General features: G+C 47.6%; 1 protein-coding gene across 1 annotated transcript in view; it reads left to right on the top strand.

Moving 5' to 3' along the window:
• The window catches only part of MID2 (midline 2), a 248190-nt gene that overhangs the window by 82856 nt on the left and 142298 nt on the right, over nt 1–23036 (top strand). Inside the window, exon 2 of the mRNA XM_038748157.1 lies at nt 8804–9519. Within this exon, the coding sequence (XP_038604085.1) occupies nt 8860–9519 (660 nt within the window). The 5' untranslated portion in view covers nt 8804–8859. The remainder of the gene's footprint in view (nt 1–8803; nt 9520–23036) is intronic.

Below are 23036 nucleotides of genomic sequence, written 5' to 3' on the forward strand. Positions count from 1 at the left end.
GTCCAGTGCTCTGCACACAGTAAATGCTCAATAAATATGATTGAATGAATGAATGAGTGAATGAATGAAAATTACCCGAGGAAGCACAGAGAAGTCGACTAATTTATTACTATCTAGTCAACCGTGTGACTCTCTTCTTTTGCTTTCTCTGTGTTTAGGCCTCAAATGACAAGCTGTGAAAGAGTACTACCATTTCCTAGCAACCTTTAAAACTGTCATTGTTAGTTTGTGGGGAAACTTAAGCGCCTTTGTCTGACCCACTATTGGCTCGCTAGAACTGTAGCTCCTTCCCTCTTCTCCTTGCAGTGACTTTTTTTTAAATGACATTTGTGAAGCACTTATTACGTTCCAGGCACTATACTAAGCACAGGAGTAGATACAAGCTAATCAGCTTGGACACAGTCCATGTCCCACATGGGACTCACACTCTTAGTCCCTATTTTACAGATAAGGTAACTGAGGCCCAGAGAATAATAATAATGATGATGATGATAATTGTGGTATTTAAGTGCTTACTAGGTGCCAAGCACTGTTCTAAGAGTCGAGGTCGATGCAAGATAATCAGTTCCGCATTGGGCGCTCAGTCTAAGTGAAGAGAGAACAGATATTGACTGAACTCCTTATCTTCCCTCCCAAACCCTGCCCTCTCCCTGACTTTCCCATTACTGTTGACGGAACTACCATCCTTCCCATCTCACAAGCCTGCAACCTTGGTGTCATCCTCGACTCCGCTCTCTTGTTCACCCCTCACATCCAATCCATCACCAAAACCTGCCGGTCTCACCTCTACAACATCGCCAAGATCCGCCCTTTCCTCTCCATCCAAACCGCTACCCTGCTCGTTCAATCTCTCATCCTATCCCGACTGGATTACTGTATCAGCCTCCTCTCTGATCTCCCATCCTCCTGTCTCTCCCCACTTCAATCTATATTTCACACTGCTGCCCAGGTCATCTTTGTGCAGAAACGCTCTGGGCATGTTACTCCCCTCCTCAGAAATCTCCAGTGGCTACCAGTCAACCTACACATCAGGCAAAAATTCCTCACTCTCGGCTTCAAGGCTCTCCATCACTCGCCCCCTCCTACCTCACCTCCCTTCTTTCCTTCTACAGCCCAGCCCGCACCCTCCGCTCCTCTGCCACTAACCTCCTCACTGTGCTTCATTCTCACCTGTCCCAGCGTCGACCCCTGGCCCACGTCCTCCCCCTGGCCTGGAATGCCCTCCCTCCGCGCATCCGCCAAGTTAGCTCTCTTCCTCCCTTCAAAGCCCTACTGAGAGCTCACCTCCTTCAGGAGGTCTTCCCAGACTGAGCCCCCTCTTTCCTCTCCCCCTCCTCCCCCTCCCCCCCGCCCTACCTCCTTCCCCTCCTCACAGCACCTGTATAAATGTGTGTACAGATTTATTACTCTATTTTACTTGTACATATTTACTATTCTATTTATTTTATTTTGTTAATATGTTTTGTTTTGTTGTCTGTCTCCCCCTTCTAGACTGTGAGCCTGCTGTTGGGTAGGGACTGTCTGTATATGTTGCCAACTTGTACTTCCCAAGCGCTTAGTACAGTGCTCTGCACTCAGTAAGCACTCAATAAATACAATTTATAATTTATAATAAATAAATTGAATGAATGAATATTGAATCCCTATTTTGCAAATGAGGTAATTGAGGCACAGAGAAGTGAAGTGACTTGCCCTAGGTCACACAGCAGATAGTGGCAAAGTTGGGATTAAGACCCAGATCCTCTGACTCGCAGACCCTGCTCTTTCTGTTAGGCCACTCTGCTGAAGTCTCTTCGTTGGGGAATTCTTTGGACCGCACTCCTCAGTTCCTCTCATTTTTCCTCATCTCCCTCTCTGCCTGTCCTTCCTCTCCCTGTCTTAGTCCTCACTTCTGTTCTCCCTCCTTGTTTTTCTTTCTACTCTCTCCTTTATCTCCGCTTTGCCTTGTCTCTTCAGCTCTCATCCTTTTTTTCCCTCTTCCCCCTTTTCTCTTCTCTTATATTTGACTTCATCCCCAGAGTCCCACACAGATGTGCGTTTCTGACCCCAGCCTTCGGGCACCTCAGGCTCTAGACCGGCCATGTATGCCCTGCAATAGCAGTTCTGTGGCTCCGACACTCCTTGATCTGATTGGTTTTCTGTCTTTCCAGGGCATCCTTCATTATCTGTTGATGTCTGTCTGTTTGCTTGGGTGCTTGGGTTTGTATCTGCCTCTGCATACAGTTTTTCTATTTTTGCCTGTTTCTCATGTCTTAATCCCTATTGGTGTACATGTTTACCCGTCTCTGTGTGGGAGCCTAATTTTGGATATGAAATCATCAGCCTCCTCAGAAATCCTGCTTTGTTGTTTCCCTGTGCTCTACCCAGCTTTATGACTCCACCAATGGGGAAAAGGGAGGTTCCCAGGACCCCTATATCCCCCCCCCCACCACCACCACCATATAAGGCCAAGAGGACCCTGCCCCTCTTGGATTCTCCTCACTGCTTGCCCACCTGTTCCCCAAACTGAGGCAGCTTGGCTAACTCTGCCTACTTCTGTCACCACTGGGATTGGAAAGACACTTTCTGACTTCTCCTCGCAGATGTGGTGTCCAAGCCTTCTCTCTGTGACCACTTGAGCATCCTGTTCTCCCTGCATCCTCATGTAAAGTTTAAGTTGACAGTGGGACATGCATGTGGTGATGTCCTGAAGGCAGCTTGAAAGCAGAGAAAGGGAGAGGTCAGGGCTGGAGAGGTAGATTGAGAAATCATCCACATAGAGATGGTAGTAATACCCCAGCCCCACAGCACTTATGTACCCATCCTTATACTCTTCTATTTCTAATATCTGTAATTTATTGTAATGTCTGCCTTCCCATGTAGACTCTAAGCTCCTTGTGGGCACGGATTGTGTGGACCAACTCTGTTGTATTGTACTCTTCCAAGTGCTTAGTAGAGTGCTCTTGCTCACAGTAAGTGCTTAATAAATACCATTGGTTGATCCTCCTTGTAGGAGCACAGGGAGCTGGAGTTTTAGAGGAGGGGGACAATTTTATGTCCAAAATTAGGCCCTCCATACAGCTAACCTCATGTTCATGAGGCTAATGGGATAACTGATTCCCCTTTTATTATTAAAAGGGCTGGTGCTCCCAGAATGGTAGATTTAAATTTCCACTGAAACTGAAAAATACATTGCCCTGCATTCAGAAATATACATATTTTTTATGGTATTCATTAAGTGCTCACTATGTGCCAGGCACTATACTAAGCGCTGGGTTAGAGACAAGCTAATCAGGTTGGACAGAGTCCATGTCCCACATGGGGCTCACAAGTCTTATCCCCATTTTACAGATGAGGTAACTGTGGTACAGAGAAGTTAAGTGATTTTCTCAAGGTCACACAGCAGAGAAATAGCGGAGCCGGAATTAAACGCCTGTCCTCCTGACTCCCAGGCCTGTGCCCTACTTATTAGGCTATGCTGCTTCTCTGTTGTATCTAACATAAATATGTCTAATAAAGCTTACTCCGTGTACAGACTTGAGGATTGGAATCTACTTCAAGCCCCAGAGTGGACTGGCCCCAAGTTTGTTTCACTTGGAGTTGATTTAGGATCTGGAAGAGTGAGAAGTGAAGGACAATAGAGAGATTGTCGTTCAAAGAAGGAGATGGTAATTTCTCCTTTAGTATTTTCATCACTCCATTCCCAGACATTGCTGAGGGGGCGTTCAGACATGGCCAGAATCAGGGTAGTAAATCTTCCCCTTGGTCGTTTTCCAGGGCCTCCATAAAACTGCCCCTCAACTCACCCAGGGACCAGGTTTCATCGTATTTATTGAGTGCTTACTGTGTGCAGAGCACTGTTCTAAGCACTTGGGAGAGTACAGTACAGTAATATAACAGATACATTCCCCACCCATAATGAGCTTACAGTCTAGCGGGGGAGACAGACATTAATATAAATAAGTAAATTACAGATATGTACATAAGTGCTATGGAGCCGGAAAGGGAGATGAATAAAGGGAGCTAGTCAGGGCAACTAGTATATCCCCCTCTCTGCTGCCTTAATAATGATTATGATATTTTTTAAGTGCTTACTATTTGTCAGGCATTGTACTAAGCACTGAGGTAGATAAAATCTAATTAGGTTGGATACATCCCATGTCCCACTCGGGGCTCACAGTCTTAATCCACATTTTACAGATGAGGGAACTGAGGCACAGAGAAGTGAAACGACTTACCCAAAGTCATACAGCAGACAAATGGTGGAGGTGGGATTAGAATCCAGATCTTTCTGACTCCCAGGTCCATGCTGTGTCTACTAGTCCACCCTGGACCTCCTCAGTTGGTAAGGAGGAGCTTGAGGATAGCAGGCATGGGTACATGGTGTTCTAGGCTCCTGCCAACTTGAAGCCCTTGAATTTTCAGTCTTGCACGTCTTCTGCCTGCCCATTCCTCTCTGGCGCCTGGATAAGCTTCCTTGGAATTCTTCTCCAAAAAAGAAGCTGGGAAGAAAGAAAGGGTCACTTTGTTTCGTATGTGCTTGTCATTTGCTCAGGCCTGTTCTACTTTGAGAAGATGTGATTTCATCTGTCAGAGTTTCAATCTAGGCCTTGCCCATAATTTAGTAAAACAGCGTGGCCTAGTCAATAGAGCAACGGCCTGGTAGTCAGAATGACCTTAGCTCTAATCCCAGCTGTGCCACCTGTCCGCAGTGTGATCTTGGGCAATCACTTAACTTCTCTGGGCCTCAGTTGCCTCATCTGTAAAATGGAGACAGGGAGCCCCATGTGTCTGTGATTCCCATATGGGACAGGGACTCTGTCCAGTTTGGTTAACTTGTATCTACACTACTGCTTAGAACAGTACTTGGCATGTAGTAAGCTCTTAAGTGCTATTATTATTATTATTATTATTATTATTATTAATAACTTCCACTTTTGGGGGTCCAAATTTTCCAGTGCTGTCTGTCTTCCACTCCCACCTCCCCTCCTCTACTTCTAGCAGGGGCCGGGTGTCAGTCAAGTCATCTGGTATTTGCTTTGAAGCTAGGGAGCAGAAAGATGACAGACAGATTGCCATTTTATCTGCAAGGCTGGCCATGTGCCATCCATTTCCAGCCAGTGACTGCCAATAGATGTGCCTGTGTGGGTGGGGAAGGATCAGATGCATGAGGTGCTGGAGACTATAAAACTCTGGCAGAGAACAAAAACCCATTGGCTAAAGTTCCAGCTGGGCCACAAAAAAAAATGGCTGCTTGAGCAGAGGGGAGAAGATGGAAGGTGACTTTCACCATTTTCCTTTCCTGACCATTGCCTCAATTCCCCAACACTGCCAAAGCACCACTAGCCTCCCTCCTATGCCTTCACGAATGTCATTTTTGAATTCTCTCAGTCCTCACTCACCCACTCGTAATCAAGACCCATCGATTCTCCCCCAACATTGTATTTTCCAAGATTGGACCCTTCTTCTTCATCCCCCCCACCCAGTCACCATTCCAAACAAGTCTCAAGTCTGCCGCTTTTCTTCTGTGTGACCTTGGGCAAGTCATTTCACTTCTCTGTGTCTCAAGTTACCTCATCTGTAAAATGGAGATTGACTGTGAGCCCCATGTGGGATACGAACTGTGTTCAACCTGAGTATCTGGTATCTTCTCCAGTGTTTGGATAGTGCGTGATGCAATCCCTGGCACATAGTAAGAGCTTAACAAATACTATAAAAAAAAGATTACAGTGGCCTCCTTGCTGATCGCCTGGCCTCTAGCTACACAGTGCAACCAAAAATCATGTCCCTTGAGCATTGATCTGTCATGACACTCCTCTTCTCAGAACTCCCATCAAATCTAAGCTCCTGATCTTAGGCTCCCAGACCTTACATCAGCTAGCTTCCCCTTGCCCAAGTGATGTCACCTCCCGCTTCACTCCTGCTTAGACGCTTGATTCCAGCCAAATGGGCTCTTTAGGCCTTCTGTACAGCGCTCTGTCTGTTCCAAGTCCTCATGTATGCCTTTATGCCTTCCTACCCTCTTTGACGAATGCATCCTTTTCATCTTCTAAAATCCACTCGGTCCGCCTCCCCCGATTCCTATCACACCAACTATCCTCTGGGATTTATTGAAAGCCCTGTCGATGATCTATATGAGTTGTTAGGGAAGCAGCATGGCTAGTGTTCACAACTTGTTCCAATATGTTCCCAACTTGTACTTCCCAAGTGCTTAGTACAGTGCTCTGCACATAGTAAGTGCTTAATAAATATGAATGAATGAATGAATAGTGGAAAGAGCACGGGTCTGGGAGTCAGAGGACCTGGGTTCTAATCCTAGCTCCACCACTTACCTGCTGTGTGACCTTAAGGCAAGTCACAAAACTTCTCTGTGAGACAGTTCCCTCATCTGCCTGTTCTCCTACCTATTTAGAATGTGAGCCCCCCTTGGGACCTGATTATCTTGTGTCTACCTCAGTGCTTAGTTCAGTGCTTGTCACATAGTGAGGGCTTAACAAATACCCTGACTATTATTATTATTATTATTATTATTAATTATTGTTATTATTATTGCATCATTTGTACTCAGGTTTCTTTTTTTATTCTGTTACTGATGCTGAGGCTACTTGGAGATCTGCATTTGTGTTTGCCATAACCATCTGTTAGAGAGGAAGCTTCTAGAAAGAAGGGACTACAGCAGGTTTTTACTGGTACCTCCCCAATGGAAATCCTCAGTCGATTCAATCAATTGGTGACCAATTCATTGTCGTATTTATTGAGTGCTTACTGTGTGCAGAGCACTGTACTAAGCACTTGTGAAGTACAAGTTGGCAACATATAGAGACGGTCCCTACCCAACAGTGGGCTCACAGTCTAGAAGGGGGAGACAGACAACAAAACAAAACATGTAAACAGGTATCAAGTCGTCAGAAATAAAAGAATTAAAGCTAAATTCACATCATTAACAAAATAAATAGAATAGTAAATATGTACAAGTAAAATAGAGTGATAAATCTGTACAAACGTATATACAGGTGCTGTGGGGAGGGGAAGGAGGTAGGGTGAGAGGGAGGGGGAGGAGGAGAGGAAAAAGGGGGTTCAGTCTGGGAAGGCCTCTTGGAGGAGGTGAGCTCTCAGTAGGGCTTTGAAGGGAGGAAGAGAGCTAGCTTGATGGATGTGTGAAGGGAGGGCATTCCAGGCCAGGGGGAGTATTTACTTGTAATACCTGGGATCTGTCCTCCGGGCCAGTAAGTCCCTGGGCTAAAGGAACATTTTGTTTTATTTTTATCAATCAATCAAGCAGTCATTTATTTAGTGCTTACTGTGTGCAAAGCACTGTACTAAGTGCTTGGGAGAGTACAATAAAACAGATTTTTCTAAAAAAAAAAAATTCCATGCACATCCAGGGATTGCCCATCCATCTCCACATCAAACAGAAACCCCTTACCCTGGGTTTTAAGGCACTCAACTAGCTCTCCCCCTCCTATGTAGCCTTGCTCCTGTCCCACTACAACCCGACCCACACACTTGCTCTTCAAACACCAGCCAACTTGCTGCACCTTGCTCTCATTGTCATCATCAATGGTATTTATTGAACACTTCCTATGTGCAAAGCACTGTATTAAGCACTTGGGAGTGTGCAGTACAGCAGAGTTGGCAGACACGTTCCCTGCCCACAGTGAGCTTACAGTCTAGCTCTTGTACCTCTTGCCATTGGTCCCTTGTTTTCGTTTTCTCTGCTGCTTGAAACTCCCTCTCTCCTCTTATCTGGCAGACTACCACTGTGTCCCCATCTTCAAAACTCTCCTAATATCATATCTCCTCCAGGAAGCCTTCCACTCTCCCCACCCTATTCACCTTCCCTTTTGTCTCACCTATGTACTGTACCATGTACCTCCTAAGCACTTAAGTACCCCAACCACCCCCAGCACTAATAATAATGACATTTATTAAGCACTTACTGTGTGCAAAGCACTGGTCTAAGCACTGGGGAGGTTACAAGGTGATCAGGTTGTCCCATGGGGGGCTCACAGTCTTAATCACCATTTTACAGATGAGGTAACTGAGGCCCAGAGAAGTTAAGTGACTTGCCCAAAGTCACACAGCTGACAATTGGCGGAGCTGGGGTTTGAACCCATTACCTCTCACTCCAAAGCCCATGCTCTTTCCACTGAGCCACGCTGCTTCTTTATACTCTTGAGCTTCCCCTTCCTGTAATTTGTTGTCTGTTTTCCCCCTCCAGATTAGAAACTCCTTAAGGGCAGAGATCATGTCTCCTAACTCAGTTGGCTTTACACTCTTCCAAGCACTTAGGGCAGCGCTCTGCACTCAGGGGGCGTTCAGTAAGAACCATTGACTGGTCATTCATTTATTCAATCATATTTATTGAGTGCTTACTGTATACAGAGCACTGTACTAAAAATGCTTGGGAGAGTACAATATAACAACAGACACATTCCCTGCCCACAACGAGCTTACAGTCTAGAGGGAGAGACAGACATTAATATAAATAATTAAATTGTAGATATGTACATGAGTGCTGTAGGGCTGGGAAGGGGACGATGAATAAAGAGAGCAAGTCAGGGTGATGCAGAAGGGAGAAGGGGAAAGGAGGCTTAGTCGAGGAAGGCCTCTTCGAGGAGATGTGCCTTCAGTAAGGCTTTGAAGGGGGAGAGTAATTATCTGAAAGATATGAAGAGGGAGGGTGTTCCAGATCAGAGGCAGGATGCCTCGGTGAGGGTTCGGCGACGAGGTAGGCGAGATTGATCCTCCTTCCCCTTCTTCGACTTTCGCTACAACCAGGTTCCATCATCTGTAACCCTCACACAGTATGTGTCGTTTGCAGGTGACTGAGCGGCTTCCCTGGCTCTCGACGCTCCAGTGGGCCTCATTTCACTAAAGATGGAAACACTGGAGTCAGAATTGACCTGCCCAATCTGCCTCGAGTTGTTCGAAGACCCCCTCCTGCTCCCGTGCGCCCACAGCCTGTGCTTCAGCTGCGCCCACCGCATCCTGGTGTCCAGCTGCAGCTCCGGAGAGTCCATCGAGCCCGTTGCCGCCTTCCAGTGCCCCACCTGCCGCCATGTCATCTCGCTGAACCACCGGGGCCTCGAGGGCCTCAAGAGGAATGTGACCCTGCAGAATATCATCGATCGCTTCCAGAAGGCCTCCCTGAGCGGACCCAACTCCCCCAGCGAGAGCCGCCGCGAGCGGACCTTCCGGCCCGGCCCCGCCATGTCCGGCGAGCGCGTCGCCTGCCAGTTCTGCGAGCAGGACCCCCCGCGTGACGCGGTCAAGACCTGCATCACCTGCGAGGTGTCCTACTGCGACCGTTGCCTGCGGGCCACCCACCCCAACAAGAAGCCCTTCACCAGCCATCGTCTGGTGGAGCCCGTCCCGGACACGCATCTGCGTGGGCTCACCTGCCTGGAGCACGAGAACGAGAAAGTGAACATGTATTGCGTGGCGGACGACCAGCTCATCTGTGCCTTATGCAAACTGGTGGGGCGGCACAGAGACCACCAGGTGGCCTCCCTGAGTGACCGGTTCGAGAAGCTCAAGGTAAAGCCCTTCCCGCTCCCACAACCCTTTGGCAAGCTGGGAGTCAATGGATAATAATTTGTTAAGGGCCTACTATATGTCAGACACTGTACTAAGCGCTGGGGTAGATATAAGTAGATCTGGTTGGACACAGTCCGTATCCTACACGGGGCTCACATTCTTAATCCCCGTTTTAAAGATGAGGGAAATGAGGCCCAGAGAAGAGATGTGACTTGCCCAAGGTCACACGGATCAATCAATGGTTTTGACTAAGCGCTTGCTAGGTGCAGGGTACTGGATTAAGTGCTTGTGAGAATACAGAAATAGCAGACGGGTTCCTTGCCCGTAATGGGAAGGTTATAGCTGGGCCTTCGAGGTTCCATGATCCATATCTGGTCTCACGGGGAGCAGCCTCCCTCGCCTTCCTGGCTGGGGACTCTTACCTGGTAGGGTCCGCGGAGACCTAGCCCAGCCGGGGTGGAGGGAAGCGGTCTGGTGAAGCAGTGTGGCGTAGTGCATAGAGCATGGGCCTGGGAGTCTGAAGGTCATGGGTTCTAATCCTGGCTCCGCCACATGTCTGCTGTGTGATTTTTGGGGAAGTCACTTCACTTGTCTGGGCCTCAGTTACTTCATCTGTAAAATGGAGTCTGAGACTGTGAGCCTCACATGGGACAGGGACTGTGCCCAACCTGATTTGTTTCTATCTACCCCAGCGCTTAGTACAGTGCTTGGAACATAGTAAGTGCCTAACAAATACCATTATTATTATTATTATGAGCCCTTCCCTAGAGAGAGATGAATCCATGGGGCTGCCCAGCCTCTCCCCACCCTTGATGAGCCCTGGGCTCGCTTCCCCATTCAGTTACCAGCTTCCTTTAGTAGGCGGGGTGGGTCTCCAATTTGTGGGTAAGGGTCAGCTCCATCCGGGTCACTACCGAGCCCTCTGCCTTAGGGGAGGGTGATGGCGAGAGGCTGTTGATAGGGAGGTCTGGGCAAGGGAACGGTGCTGAGGAGCAGGGTGAAGAAGGAAATGGGGGCGACAGGAGGGTTGGGGCCTAAAAGCTTGGAGGTGTTAGGACAGTTCTCTGTGGAGAAGGCAGGGGCGGGGAACACTGTTTGGAAGATGGGCACAAAGTCCTGATCCTCAAGCCTGGAAGCTTGTTGTGGCAGGGAATGTCCCTACCAAGTCTGTTAGGTTGTACTCTTCTAAGCGCTTAGTACCGCGTTGTGCATACAGTAAGTGCTAAATAAATACCATTGATTGATGCAGGTCATCAGGACATTCATTCATTTAATTGTATTTATTGAGCGCTTACTGTGTGCAGAGCACTGTACTAAGCGCCTACATTATTGCTCACAAAACCTTGACCGGCCACCTGGACTTTCTTCTTGCTCGTATCTCAGGGCAAGAACACACACTCACCCAAGCAGATCAGTCATTTGTCTTCCCCATGCGTTTCTGTTCTTGGTTTATTTGGATGCATGTTAACTACACATTTTATTGGTTGCACCAGTGGTTTATTGAGTTGGGAGCAATAGAGTAAAACCTCATTTTAGCAGAACGGGTCAAGAACAAGCAGTTTGGGGATTGACAGTTTGTCCAGAGAAGGTGAAATCCAGGAAACAGATCCAGAGTTGGGTATATTTAAGTCAAAAGTATTTATCGAATGTCTTCCTTGTGCAGAGCATTTTATGAAGTACTTGGAGAACAGACAGAATTAGTGAAAAATTCAATCCCTCCCCTCAGTTATCGTTGATGAGTAGACAATAATTCAGAGGGAAAAAGTAGGTATGAGTAGAAACAAGTGAATGATAAATAGACTGGCTGAATGGCTGATGGGATGACAAACAGGAAGGTGGGGAGTTTAATCAGGGAATGCTTCTAGAAGAAGTGGCTTTCGAGGAGGATTTTATATGTAAATCTCAACCGAGAGATGCCCTCTTTCTCCATCTGTCCTCATCTTGCTCCTTGAGCTAACATAAAAACAAATACCATATTTATTCACATAATTGCCCCACTTTTTTGCATTATTTTTGTCACTCAAAATTGGGGAAGGGCAGTTACATGAAGAATTAAGTCTAGCAATTAGGGGAGCAGGAGAAAAATGAGAAGAAAAATGAAGAGAAGGAAGAGAAAAACAAAAGGACACTTTAGACAGTCTGTTACTCCTGTTGCATTTTCCCAAGTGCCTCGTAAAATAACTACTCAGTGAATTTTGGAAATTCCCTCCTCACCCCCCTTCTCCTCTTCCTACCTCAGTGCACATTTCAAAAAGGACACTCTTCTGGTGGAGGCTTATATTGGCAGTCTACTGACCCTTCCCCTCTTCCTGCCCCAGCCTGTGCTACTTGCACACTTACAAAAATACTCTTTTATTTCCTCATCAAGAACTGAGGGACTGGAAGGGGAGGTGGAAATTTTATGAGTAAATACGTGTTGCCTAATGAGGAAGTTGTACTCGGTAAACCTCAGTAAACCCCAGATCGTGGGGCATGGGCGACTGTTTTGCTGTAAAGAGATTTCTGATATGTTTATCATTTGGAATCCTGGGACTTGACGCTCTATTTGTTCCCACAGTAGTTTTAAGAAGATCTCGGGCGAGCTGGCATGAGTAGACAGATTATCAGAGTAAATCTGTGTGTTCTAATAAGGGAGTTCATCAACACGGCAAATTGTTTAATTGCCTGTTATGTGGAAAAGTTGTGCATTTTGCCAGAGAACTTACTAATTGTGTGAGTTTCTGCAAGTTTCAGCTGTCATGGAAAGTGGGTTAATTATCTGGATATGTACTTACGAAAAAAAGCCAGAATTCAAAGTTCCAGATGTCCAGGTTATAAGGCATTCGTGTGTCTCTTAGCACTTATGCAACTTTTTCGCCTTGACTAAGGCAGCAGAGACCCAGGTGTCCTGAGTTTCTGCTCATTAGCATTAACTCAAACCAGCCTTTTAGATGAGCACAAATACTTTTCTTTTTTGAGCCAATTTATTTTCCACTCCTCCAATGTGTGCGCTGTAGTGAGTGAGATAAATAGATGAAGTTTATATTCCACTGGCCTATTGTAAGCTATTAACAGTACTTAGCCATGTTGTTAACTGCAAACCTAGTTTAAACAAAATAGAAACATAACTATAGGATTGGAATGGAGAACCATTGATTCTTCATTCTCTGTGCATCTCAGAGTGGCATTATTGTTCTCGTTTTTGCCAAACTAGAGTACTACAAATTAAGAAGGGAGTCCTTATTCCGTAAACAAAATCTTTAGCTTGCCTTCCATTGAGAAAAGTGTTCATCATCACGTTGTGTAGGCGAGAATGTAGGTCTGGTTCTTAATGGGAGCTGTGGGAATTTCTAAGGTTTCTTTAATATACTGTGAAATCTGTCACTGAAGATACTATGGGCATGCGATTACTACAAGTCTGGATGCTTATTTCTAGAGCCCTCATTCTCAATTGCCACATCAGCAGAAGGCCTTCAAAGATCATCATCCATTGTTGTATTCATTGCCAGCATATTCTTGGGTGAAAACACCAGATGAAAGGAAATGTTTGACAGAGGGCCTTTTATATATGTATTTGTGGGTTTGTTTTTATTTGTGTTTGTGCACACATCTCAGAATATGGTTATTGCTCCTTTTTTTTGCCAGGCTGCAGATATGTATTTAGCATAGCCCAGAAAACATTCAAAATATTAATGCTAGCCGAGTCTCGAGACTGACAGGTGAGCCTTAGTCCTGAGTGGGCCCTGAGACTTCAGGCCCAAAAATTGTGTGAGGGATTTGATAGTAGTAATAATAGTAATTGTGGTATTTGTTAAGCCCTTACTATGTTGCTAATTTGTACTTCCCAAGCGCTTAGTACAGTGCTCTGCACATAGTAAGCGCTCAATAAATACGATTGATGATGATGATGTGCCAAGCACTGTACTAAGCACTGGGGTGGATACAAGCAAATTGGTTGGACCCAGTACCTGTCCCATGTGGAGCTCACTGTCCCAATTCCCATTTTACATATGAGGTAACTGAGACACAGAGAAATTATGTGACTTAATAATAATGGTATTTGTTAAGCGCTATGTACCAAGGACTGTTCTAAGCACTGGGGAGGTTACAGGGTTATCAGGTTGTCCCATGGGAGGCTCACAGTCTTCATCCCAATTTTCCAGATGAGGTAACTGAGGCACAGAGAAGTTAAGTGACTTGCTCAAAGTCACACAGCTGATGAGTGCTGGAGGCAGGATTAGAACCCACCAACTCCAACTCCCAAGCCCATTCTCTTTCCTCTCAGCCACACTGCTTCCCCAGGTCACACAGCATTCATTCATTCATTCAGTTGTATTTACTGAGTGCTTACTGTGTGCAGAGCACTGTACTGAGCGCTTGGGAAGTACAAGTCGGCAGCATATAGAGATGGTCCCTGCCCAGCAATGGGCTCACAGTCTAGAAGGGGGAGACACAAAACAAAACATGTAGACAGCAGACAAGTGGCAGAGCTGGTATTAGGACCCATGACCTTCTGACCACCAGGCCCGTACTCTTTCCACTACACCAGTAGTGCCTGGTGGTTTGCGCAGGACCACTTGAGGTCCTCTCTTGGCCATGGAGGGCAGTGCACGAGTAGCCAGGCAAGGGTGGGGTGGTACAGTGTGCAGCGCACCTGAAGGATTTGACCTGCAGATTGCCTTGATGACTGAAGTGACCTCAGCTCTGGGCCGGAGAGCCATAGCCGAGCAGGCAGTTGCCTTGGTAACCACTGCACTCTCTGCCCCTCACATGAGCTTTCCTGCCCCTACCCTGCCCCGCTGATCCTCGCCATTTCCTCCCACACGGCCCCCAGCTCTAAGGTTTCCCTTTGAACTTTGCTCCTTGCATCAGCTAGTGGTATGGCTTGGCCTCTCCTTTCCTTTCCCCTTCTTGGCTTGTCTGTCACTCCACCACCCTGTCGGAAGAGCTAGCTGTTGATTAGCTGAGGAAGGGTGGAGAAAAGGGGCATCATCCCCACTGTGAGCCCCACTTCTAGACTGTGAGCCCGTTGTTGGGTAGGGACCGTCTCTATATGTTGCCAACTTGTACTTCCCAAGCGCTTAGTACAGTGCTTTGCACAGAGTAAGTACTCAATAAATGCGATTGAATGAATGACTCCCCACCACAGGCGAGTTTTGCCAAGGGAGGGGCGGTCTTGTGCTTGGCTCATTAAAGGTGGTAGTTTCAAAAAGAAGTCAGGGGAGGAGGGGGTCTGAGTTGGTGGTGTAGGGAAGCGGGCAGAAAATTGCTGAGGATAAGGGATATTGGGAAGGAAGTGTTACAAGGGAACTGTGTCCAGTATGCTTATCTTGTAGTGTCCAGTGCTTAGTGCAGTGCTTGGCACATAATCAACACTTAACAAATACCCCCGTTGCTGTTATTAGGTGGGGTGGGGAGGGGGCAGCATGGCCTAGTGGATAGAGCACGGGCCTGGGAGTCAGAAGTCATAGATTCTAATCCTAGCTCCGCCACTTGTCTGCTGCAAGACCTTGGGCAAGTCATGTCACTTCTCTGTGCCTCAGTCACCTCATCTGTAAAATGGGGATTGAGACTGTGAGCCTCTGCGGGACAGGGACCGTGTCCAACCTGATTTGCTTGTATCCACCCCAGCACTCAGTACAGTGTCTGCCACATAGCAGGTGCTTAACAAATACCACGATTATTATTAACATCATTAATTGGCCTACCTGCAGTGATTGGATTTAATGTCAGGGCAGGGTTTCCATATGGGGGTGGGCAGTGGTATAAATCACCAAATAGTGGAGCTCGTTGAGGGCAGGGAACGTGTCTGCCGACTGTTATACTGTACTCTCCTAAACGCTTAGTTCAGTCCTCTGCCCACAGTAAGCACTCGGTAAGTATGATTGATGTCAGGTTGCACAAATTGGGAATGGCCATAACTTTGGGAATGACTGTAGTTCTTTGGATTCCTTTGGGAACGTTTCCAATGTTCATAGTTTCACAAACTCCTAAATATACTGTACACTGGGAAACTGAAGAACTGAGAGCCATAAAATGAATTACTGAAGCACAGGACTTATCCTGCAGCTGTCAACTAAGGAAAACCCCCTTGCACCAAGAAGCAGCTGAGAGGTCATAAATATACAACAACAAAAACAACCCATAGGCACAAATTAAGCTCGTGCTAATTAAAGCATGCAGCCAGCTGTAAATTAAAGTGAGTTACTTGAAACAGCATGGCTAGTGGAGAGAGCAAGGGCCTGTGAGTCAGAGGACCTGGGTTCTAATTCCGTCTCTGCGACTTGTCTGCTGGGTGAGCTTGGGCAACTTCTTTGCCTCAGTTTCCTCATCTGTAAAATGGGGATTCAATACCTGTTCTCCCTCCTACTTAGACTGTGCACCTCATGTGGGACTCTTTCTAGCCTGATTAAGATGTATCTACCTCAGTGCTCAGAACGGTGCTTAACACATAGTTGAGTGCATAACAAATACTAAAATTAATGTTTTTATTAGATGAATACATGGTTTAAAACAACCATTATTTTTGGCTCATTGTTCTTGCCTCGGATTACTGTGAGGGTTTTTCATCTCTGTTTTGACTCCCATTTTGCCTGAATACCTTGTTAGGCTGTTGTTGTTTTAATGGTATTTGTTGAGAACTTATGTGTCAGGCACTATACTAATAGCTGGGATAGACACAAGCTAATCATGTTGGACCCAGTCCATGTCTTACATGGGACTCACAGTCTTAATCCCCACTTTCCTGATGAAGCAACTGAGGCTCAGAGGAAGTGAAGTGACTTGCCCAGGGTCACACAGCAGACAAGTGGCGGGGCCAGGATTAGAGCCCAGGGCCTTATTTTAGAACCGGTTATTTCCAGTGGCCCGTTTTAAATTCTCTCACCCTGTAGCTGGCTCCGAAAGGAACACAATGCCTTGCGCTCTGCGTGGGACTGCATTTCTGAAGGCAGACTCACCGACCTGCTGGATACCATCAATGGGCCTAGCTATTCAGTCGATTTTTCTGCAGTTCTGCTTGAGCGGGGATGAGATGCGGAGCCAGAAGCTGGATGGGGCTGACTTCTGATCCTCTGGGAATCCATGTCAACTGAGCAGGTTGTCAAACATGGTCAGAAGTCCTTGAGACTGTTATCCAGATGACTGATGAAAAAGCGTACGGGCACCAAGTCAAGCGAGAGGCGATGGGGTTGTTGTTCAGAGCAGGAGCAGCCGGGACCGATGAAGGTGACAGTCACATCCCGATTTGCAGGAGGGACTCCCTGAATAAGACAGTTGGCCTTGGTTCTGGCCAACTCAGGCCAACCTTCTCCTGAAACTGCTCCTGGAACCCTCTGGTGGTCCTGAGCCTCTTGGGAAAGTTCCTAGGGAGCCTGGAGGACCTTACAGCCTGTTCACCCGCAGCCAAGTGAAGTGCTTAGTACAGGGCTCTGCACTGAAGAGAGAAGCATCATGGCATAGTGGATAGAGCACAGGCCTAAGAGTCAGAAGGTCATGGGTTCTAATTCTGGCTCTGCCACTTGTCTGCTCTGTGACCTTGGGCAAGTCATTTCACTTCTCTGGGCCTCAGTTACCTCATCTATAAAATGGGTATTGAGACTGTGAGCCCCATGTGGAACGGGGACTGTGTCCAACCCAATTTGCTTGTATCCACTGCAGTGCTTTGGCATATAGTAAGCATTTAAAAAATGCCACAATTATCATTATTATTATCACAGTAGGTGCCCAATAAATACCATTGATGGATTGATTGATTAGACCCCAGCAGGTGAAAGGAAGGCTGGGAATTGACTTCCATTCCTGAGGATTCCCTGTATTCACAGATCTAGACTTTAAGGTTGTTGTGGGCAGGGAATGAGTCTACCAACTCTATTATATTGTACTCTCCCGAGTCCCTAGTAGTGCTCTGCCCACAATGAGCACTCAATAAATATGATTGATTAAGTAGGAAGCGTTGCAACCAATGAATGGGTGCTCAATAAATAAGCAGCATGGTCTAGTACAAGGGGCATGAGCCTGGGAATCAGAGGATCTGGCTTCTAATCCCAGCTCTCCCAGTTGCTTGCTGTGTGACCTTGGGCAAGTCATTTCACTTCTCTGTGCCGCATCCATAAAATGAGGATTAATACCGTGAGACCCATAAGGGCTCACTGTGTCCAACCTGATTAGTTTGTTTCTACCTCAGTGCTTAGCACAGTGTCTGGCACATAGTAAGTGCTTAACAAATGCCTCAAAAAAATAAGAGACCCAAATGCATAGACAGTGCAGAAGGAAGGGCTTACTTAGGGAAATGAGGGTTCCTACTGGGGAAGACCTCTTGGAGGAGGCCGAATTGGTGATGTGTTTTTCTTCCTTTAATGCAGCACCTGCAATTTCCAGCGCTGTTCCTCTCCTCACCCCCAGGTTTGAGTGTGTGTGGAGAAGCTGCCACTTTGCAGAGATTCCCATCAGAGTTCTCTGAATCGTCATTTTCACAAGCAGAAGTGGCTCTGCTGTAACTCTTTGTGAACCTGAATAGCTGATGCTTGACCTACATGAAGAATACAAAGTCTGGCGCTCTTTCATTGTAGGCAGCTGGACTGTCTCTTCTTCCTCTCCCCACCTGTCTTTTCTTTTCTGCTGCTTAAACTCTTGTGTTCAGAAAACCTCCATAAAAACGAGTAAGTTGGTGGGTTTCTTTGCTTATTCTTATGGTACTTATTAAGAGTTACTATGTGCTGGGCACTGTACTAAGTTCTGGGGTAGATACAAGCTAATCAGTTTGGATGCTAATCAGGTTGGACCCTGTCTTTCTGTCTGCCTCTCAGTCTGAGGGAATGTTGCATATTGATTCTTGTAGGAGGGCATTGTACTAGTTTGGGATAACCATAGAAGCAGGTCAGTTTACACTTGCTTTGTCAATGCCCTACAAAAGCAGCGTGAGAAGTGGCGTGGCCTAGTGGATAGAGCCTGTGAGTCAAAAGCACTTGAGTTGTAATCAATCAATCAATCAATCAATCGTATTTATTGAGCGCTTACTATGTGCAGAGCACTGTACTAAGCGCTTGGGAAGTACATATTGGCATCACATAGAGACAATCCCTACCCAACAGTGGGCTCACAGTCTAAAAGGGGGAGACAGAGAAAAGAACCAAACATACCAACAAAATAAAATAAGTAGGATAGAAATGTACAAGTAAAATAAATAAATAAATAAATAAATAAATAGAGTAATAAATATGTACAACCATATATACATATATACAGGTGCTGTGGGGAAGGGAAGGAGGTAAGACGGGAGGATGGAGAGGGGGACGAGGGGGAGAGGAAAGAAGGGGCTCAGTCTGGGAAGGCCTCCTGGAGGAGGTGAGCTCTCAGCAGGGCCTTGAAGGGAGGAAGAGAGCTAGCTTGGCGGATGGGCAGAGGGAGGGCATTCCAGGCCCGGGGGATGACGTGGGCCGGGGGTCGATGGCGGGACAGGCGAGAGCGAGGTACAGTGAGGAGATTAGTGGTGGAGGAGCGGAGGGTGCGGGCTGGGCAGTAGAAGGAGAGAAGGGAGGTGAGGTAGGAGGGGGCGAGGTGATGGAGAGCCTTGAAGCCCAGGGTGAGGAGTTTCTGCCTGATGCGCAGATTGATCGGTAGCCATTGGAGGTTTTTGAGGAGGGGAGTAATATGTCCAGAGCGTTTCTGGACAAAGATAATCCGGGCAGCAGCATGAAGTATGGATTGAAGTGGAGAGAGACACGAGGATGGGAGATCAGAGAGAAGGCTAGTGCAGTAGTCCAGACGGGATAGGATGAGAGCTTGAATTAGCAGGGTAGCAGTTTGGATGGAGAGGAAAGGGCGGATCTTGGCAATTTTGCGGAGCTGAGACCGGCAGGTTTTGGTGACGGCTTGGATGTGAGGGGTGAATGAGAGAGCGGAGTCGAGGATGACACCAAGGTTGCGGGCTTGTGAGACGGGAAGGATGGTAGTGCCGTCAACAGAGATGGGAAAGTCAGGGAGAGGACAAGGTTTGGGAGGGAAGACAAGGAGCTCAGTCTTCGACATGTTGAGCTTTAGGTGGCGGGCGGACATCCAGATGGAGATGTCCTGAAGGCAGGAGGAGATGCGAGCCTGGAGGGAGGGGGAGAGAGCAGGGGCAGAGATGTAGATCTGGGTGTCATCAGCGTAGAGATGATAGTTGAAGCCGTGGGAGCGAATGAGGTCACCAAGGGAGTGAGTGTATATTGAGAACAGAAGGGGACCAAGCACTGAACCTTGGGGAACCCCCACAGTAAGAGGATGGGAGGGGGAGGAGGAGTCTGCAAAAGAGACTGAGAAAGAACGACCGGAGAGATAAGAGGAGAACCAGGAGAGGACGGAGTCTGTGAAGCCAAGGTCAGATAACGTGTGGAGGAGAAGGGGGTGGTCCACAGTGTCAAAGGCAGCTGAGAGGTCGAGGAGGATTAGGACAGAGTATGAGCCGTTGGATTTGGCAAGCAGGAGGTCATTGGTGACCTTTGAGAGCGCAGTTTCCGTGGAATGAAGGGGACGGAAGCCAGACTGGAGGGGGTCGAGGAGAGAGTTGTTGTTGAGGAATTCTAGGCAGCGCGTGTAGACAACTCGTTCAAGGAGTTTGGAAAGGAATGGTAGGAGGGATATGGGACGATAACTAGAAGGTGAGGTGGGGTCAAGAGAGGGTTTTTTTAGGATGGGAGAGACATGGGCATGTTTGAAGGCAGAGGGGAAGGAACCAGTGGAGAGTGAGCGGTTGAAGATGGAAGTTAAGGAGGGGAGAAGGGATGGAGCGAGAGATTTCATAAGATGAGAGGGAATGGGGTCAGAAGCACAGGTGGCCGGAGTAGCACTTGAGAGGAGGGAGGAGAGTTCCTCTGAGGATACCGCTGGGAAGGATGGGAGAGTAGCAGAGAGTGTTGAGAGCCGGGGGGTTGGAGAAAGGGGGGAAGAGACTTTGGGGAGGTCGGACCTGATGGATTGAATTTTGTTAATGAAGTAGGAGGCCAGATCGTTGGGGGTGAGGGAAGGAGGAGGGGGAGGAACCGGGGGCCTGAGAAGGGAGTTGAATGTACGGAAGAGCTGGCGGGGGTGATGGGCATGGGTGTCAATAAGGGAGGAGAAATAGTTTTGTCTGGCAGAAGAGAGGGCTGAGTTAAGGCAGGAAAGGATAAACTTGAAGTGAACGAGGTTGGCATGGTGTTTAGACTTTCGCCAGCAGCGTTCGGCAGCTCGAGCATAAGAGCGAAGGAGGCGGACAGTGGCAGTGATCCAGGGCTGTGGGTTAGTGGTGCGAGAGCGGCGAAGGGAAAGGGGAGCGAGCGAGTCTAGCTGAGTAGAAAGGGTAGAGTTGAGAGCAGTAATCTGATCATCAAGACTGGGTAGAGAGGAGAGGGCGGCGAGGTGGGGTGTGAGGCGCTCCGAAAGATGGGTGGGGTCCAGAGAGCGGAGATCTCTGTGAGGGAGTAATACGGATTTACAGGGGAAAGGAGTGTGAGTGAGGAGGCAGGTGAGAAGATTATGATCAGAGAGAGGGATCACAGAGTTGGTGAGGGTGGACACAGTGCAGCGGTAGGAGATGATGATCCTGGCTCCGCCACTTGTCTGCTGGGTGATCTTGGCCAAGTCACCTCACTTCTCTGTGCCTCAGTTCCCTCATCTGTAAAATGTGGATTGACTGTGAACCCCATGTGGTACATGGACTGTATCCAACCTATTATCTTGTATCTACCCCAGTGCGTAGAACAGTTCCTTGCACATAGTAAGTGCTTAACAAATGCCATAAAAAAAGGGTCCTGGGACCTTAGGACAGGATGGGACTTTGTCTAGTGGTCATCTTCTGTTTCTAGTGGTCTCCTGGTCCAGGGCTCTGTGGAGGGAGTGGCTGCTTAGAGAAGCAGCGTGGCTCAGTGGACAGAGCCCGGGCTTGGGAGTCAGAGGTTATGGGTTCTAATCCTGGCTCTGCCACTTGTCAGCTGTGTGACTTTGGGCAAGCCACTTAACTTCTCTATGCCTCAGTTACCTCATCTGTAAAACGGGGATTAAGACTGTGAGTCCCATGTGGGACAACCTGGTAACATTTTTCTCCTCCAGTGCTTAGAACAGTCCTTGTCACATAGTAAGTGCTTAACAAATACCAAAATTATTATTATTATTATTATTCATGGCCATGACTAGGTCCTGGATGCCAGAAGGAAGTGGAAGGAAGCTAAACTCTTGCTTACTTGCCACCTCAAATTCTCTGTTTCATCCAGTTCCTGGCAGTATTGGGCTGATTGTCCCTAAAGACCTGTGACTTGTTTTCAGAAGTCCTAATAAGGTTGTGGGTGACTATGGGTAGGAAGAGGGAGTGTGTTTGACTTCAAGTTTGATAATTGTTACTACAATAATGATTTTTTTTTTCCAGTGAAGTGATGGTTTTGTGTTTGAATGAAAAGCACATGCACACTAGCAGCCTTGCTGTGAAAGAGAATCAGCCCTGATTGCACAATTATGCAGTGCTAACAAAATCAGGAGAGGTTTAAACCAAAGCTGAAGCTCTCTATTGGAATGGTTTATTTGAGAGGAAAATCATTCCAGCGTGTTTCCCACTTCTGCCTCGTAAGCCCTGCACTAAGTGCTTAGTCCAGTGCTCTGCTTATGATAAATGCTTCCCTGATTGATTGAATGATTGATCGACTCATTAGCACTCCTGTGTGAGGACTTGGTTTTGTTTGTCCCATCAGTCCTGGCATCACCAACCCTCAGAATTGGCACCAGGGGGTGACTGGCCAGCCTCTGGACAAAGCTGGGCCCCCGATGGCCTTGCAAGGGACTGTGCTGTTTCTTTATCAACGTTTTTTATGGTATTTGTTAAGTGCGTACTATGTGCCAGGCACTGTACTAAGCACTGGGGTAGATAAAGGTATTAGTTTGGACATGGTCCCTGTCCCACATGGAGCTCACAGTCTAATCCCCATTTTACAGCTGAAGGACCTGAAGCCCAGAGAAGTGAAGTGACTTGTCCAAATTCACACAGCAGACAAGTGGCAGAGTTGAGTTTAGAACCCAGGTTCTTCTGACTCCCAGAACAGAGTGCTCTATCCAGTAGACAAAACTGCTTCAATACACTGGCTTTAGTTCTGGATCTGGGGCCTCATTCCCAGGTCTCAGTCTGGCTCATGGCACCCCACTGGCCAAGAAGGTCTCAAAGGAGAGGGGCAGAGGCCATCGAGGACTGTTACTATCATCAGAATTTAGAAGTGCGAGTGGCCTCAAGGCCGCAGTTCTCTGAGGGTACCTGACATGTGCCCTCTCCCAGGGCTGCCATCTTGCAGAGACTGGCATTCCCAGACTATTCCGTCCCTGCACAGGGGGAAGACCCTGAGGGCAGAGACCATGAGTCTCCTTTCCCATCGCCACCCCTCTTCCCACTCTCCCCGCCCAGGCCCCCGCCAACTGATGCCAGTCCAAACCCTCCCCACCTCTCGCACCCTTCCCCCTCCCTCCCTCGACAGATGCTGTCAAGTGTGGCCTCTGGAACCCCCGCTCCGTTTTAAGTAAGATCCCTTTCATCCTGGACC

This window comes from Tachyglossus aculeatus, chromosome 6 (assembly GCF_015852505.1).
Source record: "Tachyglossus aculeatus isolate mTacAcu1 chromosome 6, mTacAcu1.pri, whole genome shotgun sequence".
Classification (NCBI taxonomy): domain Eukaryota; kingdom Metazoa; phylum Chordata; class Mammalia; order Monotremata; family Tachyglossidae; genus Tachyglossus; species Tachyglossus aculeatus.